This window comes from Aulonocara stuartgranti (assembly GCF_965226115.1).
Source record: "Aulonocara stuartgranti genome assembly, chromosome: 17".
NCBI classification, from domain to species: domain Eukaryota; kingdom Metazoa; phylum Chordata; class Actinopteri; order Cichliformes; family Cichlidae; genus Aulonocara; species Aulonocara stuartgranti.
Window position 1 is genome coordinate 12445056 of NC_138953.1, and position 19103 is coordinate 12464158.

Genomic DNA, 19103 nt, shown 5'->3' on the forward strand with positions numbered 1-19103 from the left:
CACAACGCCTCAAATCCTTCATCAGAGTGACCAGAAAAAATACTTGATTAATGAACTATTTTGTCTCGTGTTTGGACCTTTCCATCTCTGTGCCCCAGTACTGGTATTGAATGAAATCAGAAAAATGTTAGCCAGTGGTACTGTAGCTCCAGCCCTAAGTGTGCTTATCCAGATTCCTCATCCCTGGTCCTCACTTGTTGTCTCTCACTCCCATACATTTTAGATGACGGAGAAATATTCACACAAGCACACCAGTGGATTTATCACTTTTTTGTGATTTACTCAAGCTGCAGAATTCCTGCATGTTGCGGCTGACGTACAGCAGTATATCAGACAGAAACGAGAATGTGTGTCTGTGCAGACACAACTATGTGTGCATTCTTTTCTTTCTGTGTTTGCAGAAACTTTCCACAGGAAGGAATCTTACCTTAAACAACATAAGTCTCGTAACAACAGTTCAATCATGCTACCACTGATCCCAATTTGAAGCTCATCTGGAAGGATGCTCTTTAAGTATTAATTCAAATATTTTTAGAGATTCTGCCTCTATTAAAGAATCAAGGCACTTTATATTCTATTTTTGTGCTCTTACTAAGCAGCAAAGCAGGCAGACAGAATTTCCCAAAAGCAAATATTTATGCATGTTTGCCGTCTCCTTGTCTGTATGAGTTAGATTCCCAGATTAGATTTGATTAGTTATTTACTGTGTAGTTGCTCAGATATGTTCCCCTTAAATAGGCATCTTTATGCAGTGGGTATGAACACAGATGCTGTAAACACTGTTCACTTCAATGAGGCACATCCAAACAAAAAGTTGGTCCAGTGTATGAAAAGTGGAGCTTGAGCTCTGAAGGTTATTTTTAGCTTCTTGTAAGTTTTGAAGTTTAAAATTTAAACTGTTTAGTAAATTATTAACAGTGTATTAAACACCTCTATAAATTATGCTTTCATAACAAAATGATCGAATCCTGATGAAACCCGTCTTTCCTATGTGTGAAATGTTCTCTGGTAATTATTCGATAATAACGTTACCCTCTGATAATCATCTATAATCTGCAGACGTTACGCAATCAATGTTAGATATAGAAGAGACCACCTTTTCCCTGCTGATTATAGATGATTACTGTCTGATTATGAAGGGACAGATGTGATGAGGTCATGGAAACGTTCTTTTAGACATCACAACAAAAAGAGTCAACTGGCATCAACGTGTGTTGATCACTACATGAAATAAAATGTTATCAGTCAAGTTTAAAACCAATGCTGCATAACACAATTTTTATTTAAACATTAATTTAATCATTGCTCTTCATTAAAATTTCCTTTAAGATGTTTTTTTTTTTTGATTCAGTAAAATAGCATAAATGAACTTACATTTACCGTATATGATGATTTTCTAAGTACTTCTTCCTCCACATAGTTGCAGGGGGGATCATCTGATTGTTGGGTTTTTCTTATATATTTGAGTTTTTACCTTAAATCATTAAATGCCTTTTGAGAATTGTTGTGAATTGGAACTGTATCTATAAATCTGAAATAATATTAAATTGCATTAATTGAAATTATGTCATTTTAATAATCAATCTATCCTCATGTCCTTGGTGATCCACTTGTTAATATGGCACAATATGTTTGATGGTTGATGCGTCATAAGAAGTGTAACTGTGTAACAAAGAAGTGTGTGTTTGAGCTTATCCTCCAACATGTCACACACAAACATACTGTTCATGCCACATTTATTTACTTCATATCTTGTTACCTATAGTTACAGGAGAATTTCACCACTTGTGTTAATCAGCTAGTAGGTGCAGAGGACAGCTATTATTTTGACTGCCACCTTCTCTCAGCTTTACATTTTAAAAGAGCATCTGCAAGCTAGTACAACTCCACAACACTTTCCACAAGTGACATCACCAAAGCTCAAAAACAAAAATGTAAATACAACCACAGATTTTCATCATTAAGCACATTTGGGAGTATACAGAAATAGGACAAAGACACGTGTTCTTTTACATATAATATGTAGTTTTTTATCATCACAGTATACATTTAGATAAGACATTGTAGAATGTGTGGCCACCAAAAATTTGGTAAGGTGGTTTTCTTTAAAAAAAATATCCTACTCCGTTTAACATAACTGCGTCATGACTCTATGACAATTACTACTTCTACTAATATTAAAACATGCCTAAAATTCCCACGAGAACTAGTCATTCGGTGTTTTCACAGTGCAGAGATCATGTCAGGATGTTTAAACAGCAGAGGCAGTTGTTACCATGATAAAGTGTTGAGATATACACCGGGTTTTACTCACGTGAATAAACAGACATCAGTGTCAACCATGGGCTGTTGTACAAACATATGGTATTAAATAGTGAGTTGGAACTTCAAATGACTATATAAAGCTTTTTTTCCATTACCACTACATTGTGAGGCCATAAGTCAACATGATGGAAAATAACCAATCTGTGACCCTAAACCTAAAACTAACTGCAAAGCCAATCACTACAGTATACGTGCTACTTTATTGTTGTTCCAGCTGTACCAGGATCAATTATTACTTTACATTTATGACTGTATAAAATTGTACAACATTTAAACTTGGAGACTCTACTCCTATACACAACGGAATTGGGGCATTATTTTAAAAAGTGCTTGATGTATTAATTTAAATATTCAGGTCTGTACATAGCTAAACTAGTAATCTGTGCCGTTCCATTGAGAAAATGTTCCAGTGGCACCAGTTTTCGTGTCTGTTGGCTGGAGGTAGCTTTCAATAGTTTTCTGTTCTAAGTATCAAGATAACCTGGTCACAGCTTCTAGATCAGATTGTGTTTTGCAAAGAATCCAGAAGGAAAATGTCACAATGCAATGATGTATTTACATTCAGTCAGTCTGTAGAACATTTCACCTGATGAATGCAGAAATGGGAAATATATAAATATTTACAAGAGTGACCACATAAGCCCAGAAATAAAGAGCAAGTATCAAAAACAGAAGGAAAAGAAAACGACCTCACATGAACCTTCATCAGACATCTTCAAAACCATTCTTCCTTCCTTATCTAGAAACCCCGGACACCCCAGCAAACCTATCATTCCCACTGTGAGCCCTAACTGACTGTCGATCTTTGGCACCTCCTTCAAGCTTTTCCTTCTTTCGTCCTGACTAAGCACCACCAGCTAACACCTGACTGCTGTCAGCCATGTCACAGCTTCTCTTCTCTTTCTTCTCCTGAGCAGCGTTACTCTGTTGTTGGCACAGATCCTGGATCAGTTTGGATTTGAGAAAGCGCCTATAGGAGTCTTTCTCCATCAGTGTGTAGATCATCTTCTGGGCATCATCAAAACAAGAAGGGCAGGCGTTCTCGACGTTCTGTCTTGTTTTTTCTCTTGTCGCTGCATCTAAGTTTACCTAAAAGGTCACAGAACGAAAGTAAAGTGAAACATACTGATGTAATGTATTCACTTATCAAGAGCCTAAACTTTTAAGCTGCCACAGAGAAACAGCAACTGTTTTTGGTAATAGAGATCATTGCTGATGCGAGGCAGGAGAAACACATGGGCTTATCAACAAAATGAAGACGTGAAAAAAGTAGAAAGATATCTTAAAGTAAAGGTGGACTATTTTTTTACTTGAAGGTAAATGTTCAGGTATAGTATTGGGGTGTGGTGAGTCATATTTTACCTGCCCAGCAAGTAATCTTCTTTTTATGTTGAAGGATTTTACTCTTATTAATCAAATTGATTTTGTTTGTCATTTTATTTCAGTAGTGCTGTGATTACCTCATTAAGAGCATCTGCACCAATATATTTCTGGTAGATCTGCTTGGCTCTGGTTGCTAGCTTGGTAGGTGCAGTCTTCGTGTAGTCCTCGCAAGCCATCCAGAAGTCCATGTTTTCCTCACTGAACTCCGACTTTAGGAAGCTGGTGAAGACTGTGCGACCCACTAAACACAGAAAGAAAAATGTGTCTCTTTTGATCCAACTGTACTCAACAGCCACATAGTCCATTTATTTATTTATTAAACTTAATAACTTTAGTTAATATATATTCGTTATTAATAAACTATTAATTAATAACATTACAATTAGTAATGTTGTTTACTAGTTGGTAAATTTTTTGTAAAGCAGCTGGAACTTCCCAGTAACCATCAAGATCATGTTCACAGATGACCTTTGTAACACACATGCACATGTAAGTAGGCCAGTGACATAGCGATTGTGTAATTCTTCTTTCCTTGTTTTTTTTTTTCTTAGGTTTAGATACAATTTTGGTCAGAATTGTGGCACAGCGCAATTTAATTATATAAACATACATTTTAACACTACAAATGATTAGTAAAGACTATTCTTTTATTGTGAAATAAGTCTTTACCAAAGTTTAATTAAGTCTCGGTTTAAACATTGTCGTCATTGTAAAGCATTGCCAAAAAGATAAAGCAGTGTGTTATTGAAGCAAAATGAACAAGCCTCACCAGAGTGTAATAAATGCTCTAATATAATGGTGTGGCAGCCTTTGCACTCATCAAAGCCAGTCTAAATTTTCTAATTTGGCTGGCTGCCTGATGAATAATGCAGCAGAATTAGCTAGAGCAGTCCAATTTCAGGTAGCAGAACCTGCCCAGACTTAGTCAAAAATTATGGCACCTCCCCAATAGGAGTTTTAATCAGCTCCCAACTGCACATTAGTTGCCAGAAAAAAATGAATCATGAATACAGAAGTTCCGAGTGCTGGGTAAGAATTTTACCAGCCTTATTTTTTGGCAGCGTGTCCAAGTGCTGGAGTTTTACATTGCTTTGTAGCATGACACGAACACGCCACTGATTTACTTTATATTAAAAAGCTACATCTTGTCTCATATGTCTAACATGACTACAAGAAGAGTTTGAGGAGACCTTTGAGGTCTTAATATGTTAAACAAATGAAGGAGCAGTAGCAGCTGACAGATGTAATAGGGACAGCAGAAGGAAGCCATAACTATGTTGGAGGTCATGGAAAGACGCAGGTCAGAACTCCGCTGGTTTCTGCAAGGCCGTTGCTCCCCATGCACACGCAGACAATATGATTCTCAGAGGTCTTATGCATCCACACACACACAGAGACACACGCAGAGACACACACACACACACACGTGCACACTCTGCACTGGTCAGCACGCCCTGAGAGGCCCTCTAGTAGTGCCTCGTGACACGTAGCAAAAGCTAGAGCATGAGAATGTGCTGGAAAGTGCTTGAGTGTGAGTGTGTGTGTGTGTGTGTGTGTGTGTGTGTGTGTGTGTGTGTGTGTGTGTGTGTGTGTGTGTGCTCCATTTGCGTGTTTGTGTGTCCCAGCCAAGTCCCCTTAACTTTCTTTTAACAGCAGTAATGAGCACAGTGATGATACTTAATTAGCCAAACCCAACCATCTGCTACGCTGCAGCTTGATTTTCAGCATCACTTTTGGGATTAGCAAAGCCTTACTGTCAACCCTTACAGTGATATGCTAAAGCCAGTATTTCCCATGATTGCAACTGTATTGTACTACATGAAAATGATTAAATATATAAAGCCACAGGCACATTTTGTTGAGAACAAATGAGTGAAGCTTCTGTCGGACAGCTGATGGCATTATTAATATTGGGATGCCAAAGTCAGAAGTTCTTCCAGCTAGCTTTGGATTAAAAGCCTCATCTGACTTGTTCTGATTCAGATCCAGTCTTTTATGAGTGAAACTAATGTAACACTTACCTTCACTGTTCAGCACATGGCTGAAAGACTCCTTCCATTTCTCCACCTCAGCTGTATTAGGCACCCTAAAACACAAACGATCAATGCCATTTTAAGTAAGGTTGCACAGAAAAACATTTTTACATAAAGTACATATGGACATTTTTCACCTTATCTCTAATCTAGTCTTTTTGTAGTACTTTCTCCAAAAAGGTGAAGTAGCCACCAAACATCTCTTAACAACATAGCAAAACAAAGATATCTGTATGAGATATCTTTTGCTGTAAATAGAACGACACATTCAAATCCCAGTCGCAAAAATGCAATTATCAAAATGACAGCAAATCAAATCATGCCAACGCACGTCATCTGACAGCAGCAAGCCCGGACTATAGTAAAATGATCATTTTCAGTTATAAAAGACCAATATATAATCAGCATTTAGAATCATAATTTGCATTATGCACAAGGTTATATAAGCGCCATCGAGTCTTTGTGTTGTGCATAGTGATTGATATTGCTGCTGTGCAATTTTAGCAGGAAAACTGAATATTGATCATCCATAGCTGTCTCGGGATGCTGCTAAAAAGCCAAGGTCAATGCGAGCAGGGTCAATGCAAACGTTCTCATAAAGAACAATAACAGGCTTCCCGTGGGAAGACGTGCTCTGGAAGTGTAGAGAAATCTGATAGATTGTGCTCTTCGGTAACATAATTCGATTTCAGAATTTATGCAGAATTTATCAACTATAAAAGTTTAATGACTGTTAGCCACACAAGTCATCACATCTATGTCCAATTATAGGAGGCACTGGCTATACCACTGGTCCAATATATTAAAAAAAAGTACTAAATCATTTATTTTCCATGAAATGAAATGGTTCTTCAGCCTATTGCGTCAAAGTGAGCTCATCTTCTACGTGGAAAGATCCATCCATCTATTTTCTAATCACCTCCCTATCTCTTTCCCAACAAGCCTCAGATAACAGAGATGTCCCGCGAGTTTCAGTCATTCATTTAGAGGCACATCAATATTAAGGGTCTGCAACTTGAATTGAAGCACGAGCCAGGATTTTCTTATCTGTACCGTGTTAGGCGCTAGTCACTGAGTTTAAAGTCAAAAATAAACTTAATTTAGCTCTGCATCAGTCTGAAGGAGACTGATCTCAAACAGACACCGCCATCACATTTTTAAGCAGTTTCAACTCCTTCAGATTGGAAACACAATATACTTTTTAAGTCAGCATTTGTGGCAGGCTTGGTTTTAGTTTTCATCATAAAAATTCTCTCTTTCGAAGGAGGCTCAATGTGCGACTTAGCGCATAGAACACATCTTTTAAACAGCAAATTCAGCTGAGAGAGGCTTGTTCCTCTAACCTTTTTGCAGCAGCTGTGGTTGATTTTTCTTTCATCTGCTTCTGATCTGCTGCTTGAGGTTCAGGCTTCTGGAGTAAGAAGCTTATTTTGTGCTTGATGTCTTTGGCACTGTGGAGAGGCAGAACGAGAGGACCGTGAGCAAAATGCATTTCAGAAAATGTCAGTGTGTTTCCATTAGTGATATCTGCGCACAGACTTCCTTTATCTATGTAAACAAGTGGTTAACAGCTTGTCAGCTAGTTCCTCTTTTTCCATGTTTAAATTGAGATTTTGAGTTGCTGCTGTAAAATAACAGCTCTTTCATTTTTTACATGTACACACATCATATTCAAAAACAATGTTTTAATTTTTTCTCTTTCTGTCTTTATTTTTTCCTGAATTAATGTTTTTATCCACCCGTTGTTCAAGGAATATTGCACTTACCTTTTCAAGCATGTCGCAGGCAGTGTTGCAAGTCCTTTACACATGATGGAACGTTAAAAATCTAAAAATCCAAAGTCAGTTCTGTTGTTTTAAATGACAACAGAGAGGCAACCACACGGTTGTGAGCAGCAGTGTTTTTGCAAGAGTCCTTCAGTATCACACAGCAAGCTGTGGTTGTCTCCACCCCCAGCAGTGGTTTTATACCTCCAAAATGGATTGACAATCCCACCAGACGGGCGAGGGGTGGGGGAGTGTAAGACAGTTAGAAAGGGACAACAGAGAGGGAGGAACAGAGGGAGAGAAAATAGGGGAACATTTACAACAGATCGGATCGTATGTAACCACAATAAAAGGTGTTTTCCACTGAGGGATTTAAGGCATTAGAGAAACTGGTGAAGTCATACATCACGTGGAAAAAAACAGAGCTTTTTCAAACTGAGCAAATCTAAAATCCAGACCTGGAAATTGTTATTTTCAATGTATTCTGTGAGGTCATTGTTGGAAAATGTGACCTTTGTTGCTGGACCTACTGTCAACTCAGCTTACAGCAGCCAGTGTTTATATTCAAGCATTAACAACCATTTTTATACTGCTGTACCTAAAGAGAATTATGTGCTACATAGCATTATTAATAATGTGATGCATGCAATAAACACATTTCAGTAAATTAGATGATTTCAGGATTCAATTATAATCTCATCAAATCAATACTTGCCTTGAATGTTGTGAAGTAGATCTGTCCAACAGGACACTTGTATCAAAAAGGGTGTAAGCCACAACTCCCTACCAGACACAAATGTTATAACATTTATAATATACAGTAATAAGCATCGTGAATGACAGTTTATTTTGTGTTACGGAAAACAGTAATGGTTTCATTAAAAGCATCAATATGGGACTTAATCCGATGCGTTCTTAATTGGCACTCTCTGAGGCTAGTTCCAATGAACACTGCAGCCATTGTGACTGTTTGTCTCCTTTTTGTTGGCTTACTGCTAATCAGTCTTTTCTCTCTACTTAGCAACTCGTGTCATGACATGATAACTACCTTGGAGCTGTTGTTTTGAAGAGTTTACAGCCTGAAAATGAATCATTCTGAAAAGTAATTATGCAGTTTTGCCATTCCTCCATAAATGAATAACTGTCTCTCTGTGTAATTCTAATTGTCCTCATTGGGTTTCTCATTTCAGGATTTGGTTTATAATTGTAAATACAAAACAATACTCAGAGTTTCACTTTCTGGGTTCTCAGTGGTGGTTTGACTGTGCCATTAGCTCTGTGGAAGTCTACAGTCGGGGATCATATAGCACATATCACATGGACACGTAGTCAGAACAACAGAAAATGCTGCCAATGCTTAGCTAGTTACAGGTAAAAATAGAGATACGTTACAGTGACAAAGAAGTGAAAGCAACCTATAGGAAAGGATGCGGTTTTTTCTCTCTTAAAGCTACAGTATGTTTAGCTTTCACATCGAAGTTCTGTCATTATAGTAGGTGTGGCCATGTCCTGCTGACAAAAGCCGGCCCTGAACTATTGTTAGCAAGGCTCAGATCAGCTATTATATTCCTCATGTTCATTTTATACTGTAGTTTTTTATCACAGTGGATACATTACAAATCATTTTCCTCAAGATGTGTGAGTGTATTAACTGTTTTAGCACTATGGCAAGAAAAACATCTGAGATCACCAAGAAGGGAAGACCACCTCCCACAATGACAAGAGCAAGAGTTTGATATGAGCAGACGAGTTCAATATGAAACTCGGCATGTCTCTCCAGAGACAGTACATGTGAGAAAAAACAATTGTTTTGATAATTACACAACCCTGATTTCATTCGTCAAATTACTTGCGCAAGTTTAGAGTCAACATTCTCTGTCTTTTAAACTTCTTCAGTTTTTTTCATTTTCTGAGTCTCTGAGCTCAGTCAAAGTCATTGAATACATGTGGTTTAATAATGCACTGTAGAAAGCAGCAGGTTAACCTTGTGAAGTCATTATAATAAACCTAATCCTAAAACATTCTATGAAGGACAGGTAGAGAGCAAGTCAGAGAGCAAATTCAAAAAGAGACACAGGAATGCTTTTAGTTTAGGTTTTGCATGCAGGTATTTTACTTATAATTTTTCATCCTGTAAATATGCTTTAGTTTAGCTGTTGATTTCTTTCACTGCTGTCAGTTAATGGTAAATATCTTACCACCATAAAAGTGTATAAACTCTCTTTAACCAGAAAGGGTATGTTTTTATCTGGTCTGTTTGTTTTGTTTAATCACCCGTTATTAGGTGTGTGTCAGGGTAAGTAGTTTTTAAAAGGTGACCACACACCACTATGCTTATGCAATCTCCAACCTTATCAGAAATGGGACTCTAATTATCTAAGACAAAAGAGGAGAAGCTTACTATTCCTATAGTGCTGTTGTGCTTTTGCACATTAAATGCCACAGAAAGGGGTGTTTACAAGTTCTATAACTGTGCGGAATATGAACCATATCAAACACATTTTGTTTTGTTTACATTTTGCCTTCCTCACTACTTTTCTCACTACCTTAGAAGATCATTTTATAGCACTGAGAACTTCAGTTTTTCCTCTTACTGTAGATCAGAACTGTCAATAATCTTGACAGTTCTGATCAAGTATAAAAACAACAACCAACTTAGTCAAACTCCAAGAAACGGCAGTGCAGCACTAAACCGGCTGACCCTATTGAACTCAACCCACTCCACTTCTCATTGTCATCGAACTGTCAATATGGGACAAAATGTGCCGCTACAAATTTCAGCAAATTACACACAGACCTTGAATTACTGTGTGACGCAATGAGACTCGGGTAAGGTACTGTCTCATAGCTGACCCTGTTCCTATTGTTTCCAAAAAATCTGAGCATTTTAGTCTACTCTTCAGTCGCTGGATGGTCATTACCATATAAGGTGCCCAGGGATTGCTAAGCTTGTAAATTAGTAAATGTTGTCTTTATCAAATAAAACTAAACCCAGTAAATTCAAACCAGTTGAAGGTTGGAATCTTATGAAACGCTGCCCTGAATTGTTTGGATGGAAATCAAAGTCCCCCACACGACTTGATTTGTGGCTCTGACGAGTCCTCTGCCGCAATTTCCTCCTACTTTACGTCTTCAAGCATCTCCTTTAGAACTTTTTATGACTTCAAGCAATATTCAATCATCCATGTATCTATCCTTGAATACAGAAGCCGGTAAACCAGGCCAAAGTGATTTTTTGAGGATGCAGTCAAGTGGCTGTTGTTATGGTAATTCTTTTTTTGAGTTTCTGACGGCATTGTTAATTTAAAGGTAAGGAGTCACGAATGGTGGAGGATATTAATGCAGATAGGCATGTTTTAACGAATAAGTCACAAACTAAAATGGAATACTGAACAAAAGAGGCTGCTTTGTGTTCTAAACCACTGCATATCAATCAGGGGTTAAAATCATTATCCTGCGACCTGTAATTATTTTTGAACAATAAGCCTGCAGAACAGCAATCAGATTGCAAAGAATAAACCTGAAATCGGAAATTTACCCACCCCAGTGTTCCGTGCTTTCCCTCTGGCCAGTTGCAATTGCATCCAGCCCACACACTCTAAGCTTGTTTTCTAATAGTATATATGACTATGTTTCTTCATCAGCAGCGGCAAAAAATAAGCAGAAGAAACATCTTTAAATGTGTGTATTGAAAAACGTAACCCCGTAAAACCTGGACCATGAAATAGATGCCTGAAAATTCTAATCTTAACCTAACCCCCTCACAATTAAATAAATATATACATATACATATAAGATCTAATTTGTTGTCATGTGTAATCACACTGATGATGTAGAGAACTCATAAAAGCTCATGTAGCAAACTTAGCGTTACAGCGGTGAGCAACCCAATGAGAACTCAGTACAGGTAATGATATACACTGGCTGTATCCCAATTCAGGGTCTGCAGCCTTAAATGCCGCATGTTAAGGCCGATTACGTCACCGTGACGCGACGAAGGCTGTCCCAATTCGAAGGCTGCTCGAAATGCGGCCCTCAAATGCGTCCTTCATTTCCCTGAATTTTAAGGACGTGGTGGTGTAGACTTCGTGGCCCAACATATCCCAGAATGCATAGCGTGGCGGTGGGTGTGGATAATTTTGCCGAAAAAAACGGCGGATGAGGGGCGCCCGAAGAGTAAACTTTAAGTAAGTACTGAATATTATGTCACTTATTTATGTGCAAATGTTTAATAACGAAGAACATTAAAACATTACTGTTGGCCACATGTCGGCAAAGTTATGTGACATTAGTGATGTTTGTACTAACTTGGTTTTAAAGCCTTTACTTTAAAATATACGCCGTTCAATAGCTGAGCTTAATCCTACAGAGAATGATCAAAGCTCATGTAGAAAGAAAGAAACAAATGAACAAAATATGTTCTCCTTCATTTCTGTCAAACAAAGCTGTTTCCAGCTGTTAGTATCATGGTTGCTAGGCAACCTGGGCAGCGCAACGGAGGCTAGACCGTCCCATTTCACAAGCCTCGCACCTTAGCGGTCTTTGAGTACGCGGCCCTTGAGGACCGTTGAGGCTGCGTACTTTAAGGCTGCAGACCCTGAATTGGGATACAGCCACTGATTAGGTATAATATTATGACCACTGACAGGTGAAGTGAATTCCCTGATTATCTCTTCATCATGGCACCTGCTAGTGGGTGGGATATATTAGGGAGCAAGTGAACATTTTGTCCTGAAAGTTGACGTGCATGGGCAAGCATAAGGATTGAGTTTGACAAACTGTGATGGCTAGACCCCACAACACTTGTGGGGTGTTCTTGGTCTGCAGTTTTCAGCATCTAAAAGCAGTCCAAGGAAGGAACAATGGTGAACCAGAGACAAGGTCAAGAGCGACCAAGGTTCACTGATGCACGTGGGGAGCGAAAGCTGGTCGGTGTGGTCCCATCCATCAGATGAGCTACTGTAACTCACTTAGCTGCATTAGTTGCAGCCTGTAGGTTTCTTATCTGGGGAACTTTCAGGTCAGTACTGCAGGCGCAATGTTTTCACTTCCCTGTTTGCACCTGGTGCAGTTTTATGTCAGGAGAATAAATAATCTGCCGGTAGGTAGACTGTGACTGTGACAGCTGGCTGCCGGCGGAGCTCCTGGGCACGTCACTGCAACCCCCCCTGGCTTATGCTCCGCGGCTGCTGAGTGATCCCTCATCTGGGACTCTCCTCAGCTCTTTCTGGGATAGTGGCACGGCTGTCCCTCTGTTGGTCTTCCTTGGTCTCTTGTGTTCTGAGGGCCTCCGGATGTCTGGAGTCTTGATCTCCTCCATACCTGCTTCATGCCCTGGTGGACGGGGCTGTGGCTCCCCACACCCTCTAACAGATCATTACATGAAGGAACCTTTTAAAAACAAGTGCGTTCATGCTCACAGGTGTACACACGAGTGCTCACACACACAAATTACACCCTCTTTGGCTCCTACCATAAAGCACACTGTGCGCTGTCGATCTTACGTGCTGCACAATAATATTTAACATTTAGTATTTACTGTTATATTCCCATATATCATTGTGATGTTGTTTATTCTATTGCTCTAGTCTTCTTCTGCTTGTTTTCTTTTTTCTTTCTCAACAGGTGATCCAGGAAAAGAAAGAGAAAAAAAAAGGACACAAAGACAAAGGTGATGAAGCAGATTTTCATTGTCTTTTCTCTCTATCTCTTTTCTCCTTTTTCTTTCCCTGCTACAGTGCCAGACAGGACACAAAAAAAGAAAAAGGTAGACTGTGACTTTAAAATCTGTTTCTTTCCTTTCTTTTGTTGTTTCTCTTAAATATTGAAATAGTGAGTATGTTTAACATAGAATAGAAGGGAGATGATTAGGCACCTCAGATGAATATGTGTAAGCTTGATGTATCAGTCTTTGTGAGCACTTTTTAAAGTGTTGGCTCTCAAACTGAGCAAGCTGAGCAGGTTGTTTTGACCAGCTCATTCATCTCGACCCGATGGGACAGACTAATCTGTCTTGCTCACAGATAATATATAATCAAGATTAACTGATAAGCAAGCTGAGGTTTGTTCAAAGTCTGGAGGATAACCTTCTGATAAATGCATCCTTGAAAATGAGGATCATTTCCTTCTTTCCTTCTCTTTGTCCCAGCGACTTTTTTCGCATGACCTCATAGCCAAAGCTGCAGCCATGCATTATTTTTCCCTTTGATCTGATACCTTGCAGCAGCTTTAATTCTTGTCTCCAAAAGTTCTAAGAGCGTACCTTTCAGATTTGCAGCCAACATGTGGAGGCATTTAAACAACGGAGGGCTGCCAGCAGTTCCCTTTTAAGGTAGAATGATTTCCAAACAGTGAGAGCAGTCCTTTTAAAATTGGACGCACTCAGGGAGGAGATTGTTAGCGTTGTTTGTGCTTTTGGTGGATGGTATTTTCCCGGCGCCCCAATAATCTTCTGATTGCTTTTTTTTTTTTTTTTTTTTTTTTTAACAAGTTTTGCAGTGCATTTTCAAGGAAAATAACTACTACAGCCTAAAACCACCGATTTCTACAAGTTATTTACAGAAAACTTTGAGGAACATGACACTTCTTCATTTGCACGTTGTATTTGTGAATGTGTCTGAATAGCATAGGCCTTTAATATGCATCTGCGGACACTGCAAGGCTTAAAATAGAGATTTGCACCCAAGCATTAAAATGATGTTCTGTCAAGAGAAAGCCAATTCGCCGACTACATGCTCATAAGTGAATGAAGCGCTTTTAGCCATTCTATGTCAGCTGCAGGTTAGAAAATGTGCTTATAATAATACTGTAAAATGTAGGGCTTTTTGTAAAATGTAAATGAAAGCCGACTATAATAACTCGAAGCTTATTTCATTTTAAATATAATCATCAAAAGAAGAAGATTTTGACCATGTTTACCCATGTGCTATGTTGCCTCTTCTTTTAAAAACACTCAAAAACAAGGATTTGATAACTGAACATTCCAGTTGCTGTAGTTTAGAAATGGAACTGTTTTGTCTGCTCAACGTTCAGGAAGCTCTTTGTCATATTTTGGTTTCTCAGTCAGCCAAAAGTTTTTCACTTTCAGGTTGGAACTGCAGATAGGCTGGTTTAGCACCTGGACCCTTTTTTTTTTTTTTTAACAGCGCAATGACGTGCAAAATCTGGGTGGACATTTTGTTCCTGAATTAAACAAGGCCTTCCCTGAAAACGATGTCATCTGGATTGCAACACAGTATGTGGCTCCATTCCCAAACCTGTGTTTGTAACTCAGTATCAACAGCGCCGTCACAGATGTGCAAGTTACCCATGCTATGTAGTCGTTTAACGTCAAAGTTGCTGGTCTTTGAATCGTGTGATGCTAACATGTCAGATGGTCCCATTCTTCTTTGGCCCAAGGGATGTGCTGTCCCCGATTTCCAAAAAAGAATTTCAGCTTTTGATAGGTGCGATTGTGCCGTGTCTGGTGTTTGTTTATAAATGTTTTCTGTTGCGCACAAGAGTTTTCGCTTGCTTTTTTGGGGTTTCACTGTCAGTGGATTTCAGAGGTCTTCCTGAGCTCATGAGCTGACATCTGCTACAGATTTTCAATGCAGTGCTGTCTGAGGGCCTGAAGCCATCCAAAAATATTGTTCAGCCTTGTGTCTGGAATACATGCAACTTGTGGGGATAGGTTAATTGGATAATCATTTCTGTATAGCTGTATATCTCAGATTCTGTAAAGTTATTTATTTCATATTCTGTATAGTTTTTCATATTTATATGCTGTTCATAGCCTGTACATAGCTTGTACTCACTACAGCCTGTACATACTTATAGTTATAGAATATTCACAACATACTTCATACCGTGTACATTATAACATACCATAATAGACCCATTTCTGTAATATACTCACATATCTATATTATTGCTAATATATATTGTAATATATCTATATCACTAAAGCACTGGATGGATGCAAACTGCATTTCGTTGCCCTGTACCTGTGCGTGTGCAATGACAATGAAGTTGAATTCTATTCTATTCTATTCTAATCCAAATTGCCATTAGGTGTGAATGTGCGAGTGAATGTGAGTGCGAATGGTTGTCTGTCCATGTGTGTTGGCCCTGCGACAGACTGGCGACCTGTCCAGGGTGTACCCCGCCTCTCGCCCTATGACAGCTGGGATAGGCTCCAGCGCCCCCCGCAACCCTGAAAAAGGATAAGCGGAAGCGAATGGAGGGATGGCAAAACTCCCTTTGTAGTTTAACAATGAAAAAATCTGTTTCATCTGTTTATGCACACCAGTTGGCTGAGTGCCAAAGCACCTTTATATTTTCACCTTTCTTATGTTATTTTAGTAATTCAAGCACATCTTAAATGTGATTTTTCTCTTTCACTTTTAGTTCTCTTTTACACAAGTGCTCAACTGTTTTTGTCTCCATGATGCTGAATGGGTACCATATAACACCCCGGCAGCTCACAGGAGTGCTGAGCGACTAAAACCAAGCTTCACAAATCAGACCGAACAGTTCAGCAGCTTTTTATATAACGTATATTTTGTTTCTCCTTCACGGTTTGGCTTTCCAAATAATGGTGTGGGGTCAGGTAAAATGGCTCTGTTTGGTTTCTGTCAGCATGGAACTGATAATGAATTTTGCCATGCTATCTCCTGCTGCTAACCAGACAGCAGGATATGATCAGCGCACCAGAGGCCAGGCTTACACAGCAGCAAGGTGATGATGGCTCTGTGTGTTCCTGGCACACGTAGAGCTTCACACAGACGTGTGTGCTTCTGGAAAATGCACAGAGGATCCTAATTTGAATTACACACATAAAGACAACAGTAGAGTAAACATTAAGTCTAGGTACTAAATTCGATGGCAAGATTTGCAAATATACATTATTTTATCTACTAAATGTTGCTCAGTTTTCAATTTATTTTGCATATAAAACTTTCTTAATATATTGATATTGAGAAGAAAGGGGGGGATCTACAGTGTACCTTTGGCTCTTAAGCCTTACCAGTTAGTGCCAGATAGGGATGTAGCAAAGACAGGTCAAATGACCAAAAATGAATTTATACTTACGATGTGGTGCACAAATTTGTTTGAATGTAGGGCAAAGGATCAGGCAGATGTCCCTTCCTTACTCCCCATGCTGCTGCCATCCTTGTCCGTTGTCTTATTACTTCCTGGATCGATTATTGCAACTCTTATTTGGTCTCCCCAATAAGTTCCTCCATAAACTTCAACTTCTTCAGAATCCTGCAGCTCGGGTCATAACTCGTACTCCCTTAAGAGACCCTATTACCTCAATTCTTCTACAGCTTCAGTGGTTGCCTATAGAAGCCAGGATAAACTTTAAAATCTTAGTTCTCACTTTTAAGTGTATTCATAACCTTGCCCCTCCTTATCTCTGTGATCTGCTTCATATCACCACAGTTTCCCGCTCTCTCAGATCTTCATCTGCCACTCATCTTGTTGTTCCTTCTTCTCACCTTACCAGTATGGGACACAGAGCTTTCAGTCGCTCTGCTCCTCGGCTCTGGAACTCACTTCCTTCAGCCTTAAGAAATATATAGTCCCTTCCCTTATTTAAGTCACAACTCAAAACTAGGGATGGGTACCGGTGTCCGGTGCCATCTGACATAAACGGTAGTAACCAGACCGAAAAGCAGCGCACATTTCGGTGCTTTATTTCGATGCTTTTTTTTCCTGAGCTGTGATACACTTTAGATTCTAGCCAATCATTTTATGTTTCCGAGGATAGTAGGCGGGGCCAGGTATGTACGTTCTTTTAGAGCAGAGCTACAGATTAAAAATGCCCAAGGCAAAGCGGTCAAAAGTCTGGCTGTACTTCAAAATATGCAAACTCAGCAGCCTGCAACAAGTGCTTTAAGCTGATACTGTGATACTGTCAAAGGAGGTAACACCTCAAATCCGATGAAACACCTGGCGACGCATAGCATTTTTTTAAAAGCCGAGAAATGCACCGTATTTGATAGCTTGCTGCAAGACCTCACACCGAGCACATCTACTGCGCGTGGGTTGCCTGTTATCGGTCCTGGAGTTAGCAACATCCCCCAAAACCCCGAAGAGGAGAGTCCTGGCCCCTAGCCCTGCCAGTGTAGCAGAAATGATGACGGATGATGATGCAGCAGCAGCCGTTCTTCTCTGCGTGAGTAGCTTAATGTTGTTCGTGTGTAATTTACGTTGAGTAGGCTAACCGCGCTATTACATTAATGCAGGTAAGGTGAACTAGCAAACATCATCATAGCTACATGCGGCTGTCTTCTTGTTTGATGGCAGATACTCCCTTCACCCTGGCCAAAAAGGCTAAAATGACCAAAGAAAAAGTGGAAAACAGTTAAACATGAGAGGGTTTTGGACAAAGTTTGTGTTTTTTCCATTGTTTAAGCACTGCTTCCAGCCAAGAGTGATACCATAAATCCCCTATAGCTGCAGAAAAGGCTAACATTGTTATGTTTTTACAAAAAAACAGCTGAACATGAGAGGTTTTTGGACCAATTTTGTGTTCTCCATTCTTTAAGCACCGGCACCGTTTCAAAAGTACCGGTTTGGCACCGGTATTGGATAAAACCTAAACGATACCGATCCCTACTCAAAACCTACTTGTTTAAACTGGCTTACTCGCTTTAATACAGATGTTTTTTGTTGTTTTGTGGTTGTATTTTGCTGTTTTTTGTATTTTAATTTATTAGAATCGATTTTAATATACTGTTTTATTTATGTCTTTTTCTCTTTGTAAGGTGACCTTGGGTTTTAGTAAGGCACCCTCAAATAAAATGTATATTATAATAATAATATGCTTGAACCAATCTTAGTCCTAGAATGTCACTGTTAATCAAAAAATTCAAGTTTGTTTGGAAGAAAATATCTTCCAAATATAAAGTTCAGGCAAAATAACTGCTTTTTGTGAAGTCTGGACTAAGATGAGACTTTTGAATCCAGCAGTGGGTTGGTAGTTCTTGGCCAAGTGAAATCTCACAACACAACACCTCTGAGACTGCTCTGAGGTGAAACACAGCAAAACGAGAAATCCTTGAGCTCAGAAGATTAAAAAAAACAGGTCAGCTTGAGTGTTATGTTTTTCTGACAAAAACACCTAATTTGACATTTGAAGTTAAGTCTGTGGGGGCTGTTTGATGGGTTCATGGTGCTTATGTGCTTTCAAAATAGTGTTAATCTTCACTTTTCATGGACGCTTTCTGCAGCATTTTCCTAGCAAAACATTGCAGCTGATTGTTTGCTCAAAACAAGTGAAGTGAATAATATTAGTTGCACAGTGAGTTATTTTAGGTAACAGCTTGGTATGTAGACAACAGTCAGGTTTTTTTTAATGGTGTGTTTAATGCATGAGGGTGTGTTTCCCATCACATTAATGGCTCCAAAGGTCAAGAGCAGCCTAGGCAGCTAGATATAGATCCTCATAAAGCACATCAGGTGGCAGGGAATAGCCTTGGTAAAATGTCTTAATCTCAGTAAATTATCCCACACAGGCTTCTCCTCAACCCCAATGATCTAGTCACCCCTTTGAGGAAGGACGACCTAGCCCTTCATAAGCTGTCGACTTTGTTCTCATCAGTTCTGT

The 19103-nt window shown here is 39.2% G+C and overlaps 2 protein-coding genes across 2 annotated transcripts in view; one reads left to right on the plus strand and one right to left on the minus strand.

The window, feature by feature from the left end:
- Positions 1-1719: 1719 nt before the first annotated feature.
- Positions 1720-7794, minus strand: rgs4 (regulator of G protein signaling 4). The gene is made up of 5 exons (XM_082511699.1): positions 7508-7794; positions 7085-7192; positions 5730-5794; positions 3786-3949; positions 1720-3414 (listed from the first exon to the last, which is right to left on the minus strand). Exons 1-5 carry the CDS (start codon positions 7549-7551, stop codon positions 3169-3171), a joined length of 627 nt encoding a protein of 208 aa, XP_082367825.1. The 5' UTR covers positions 7552-7794; the 3' UTR covers positions 1720-3168.
- Positions 7795-17287: 9493 nt separating this feature from the next.
- Positions 17288-19103, plus strand: part of LOC309693078 (uncharacterized protein) — a 41548-nt gene continuing 39732 nt past the window's right edge. Inside the window, exon 1 of the mRNA XM_082512053.1 lies at positions 17288-17669. The gene's annotated coding sequence lies outside the window, so the exon portion shown is untranslated. The remainder of the gene's footprint in view (positions 17670-19103) is intronic.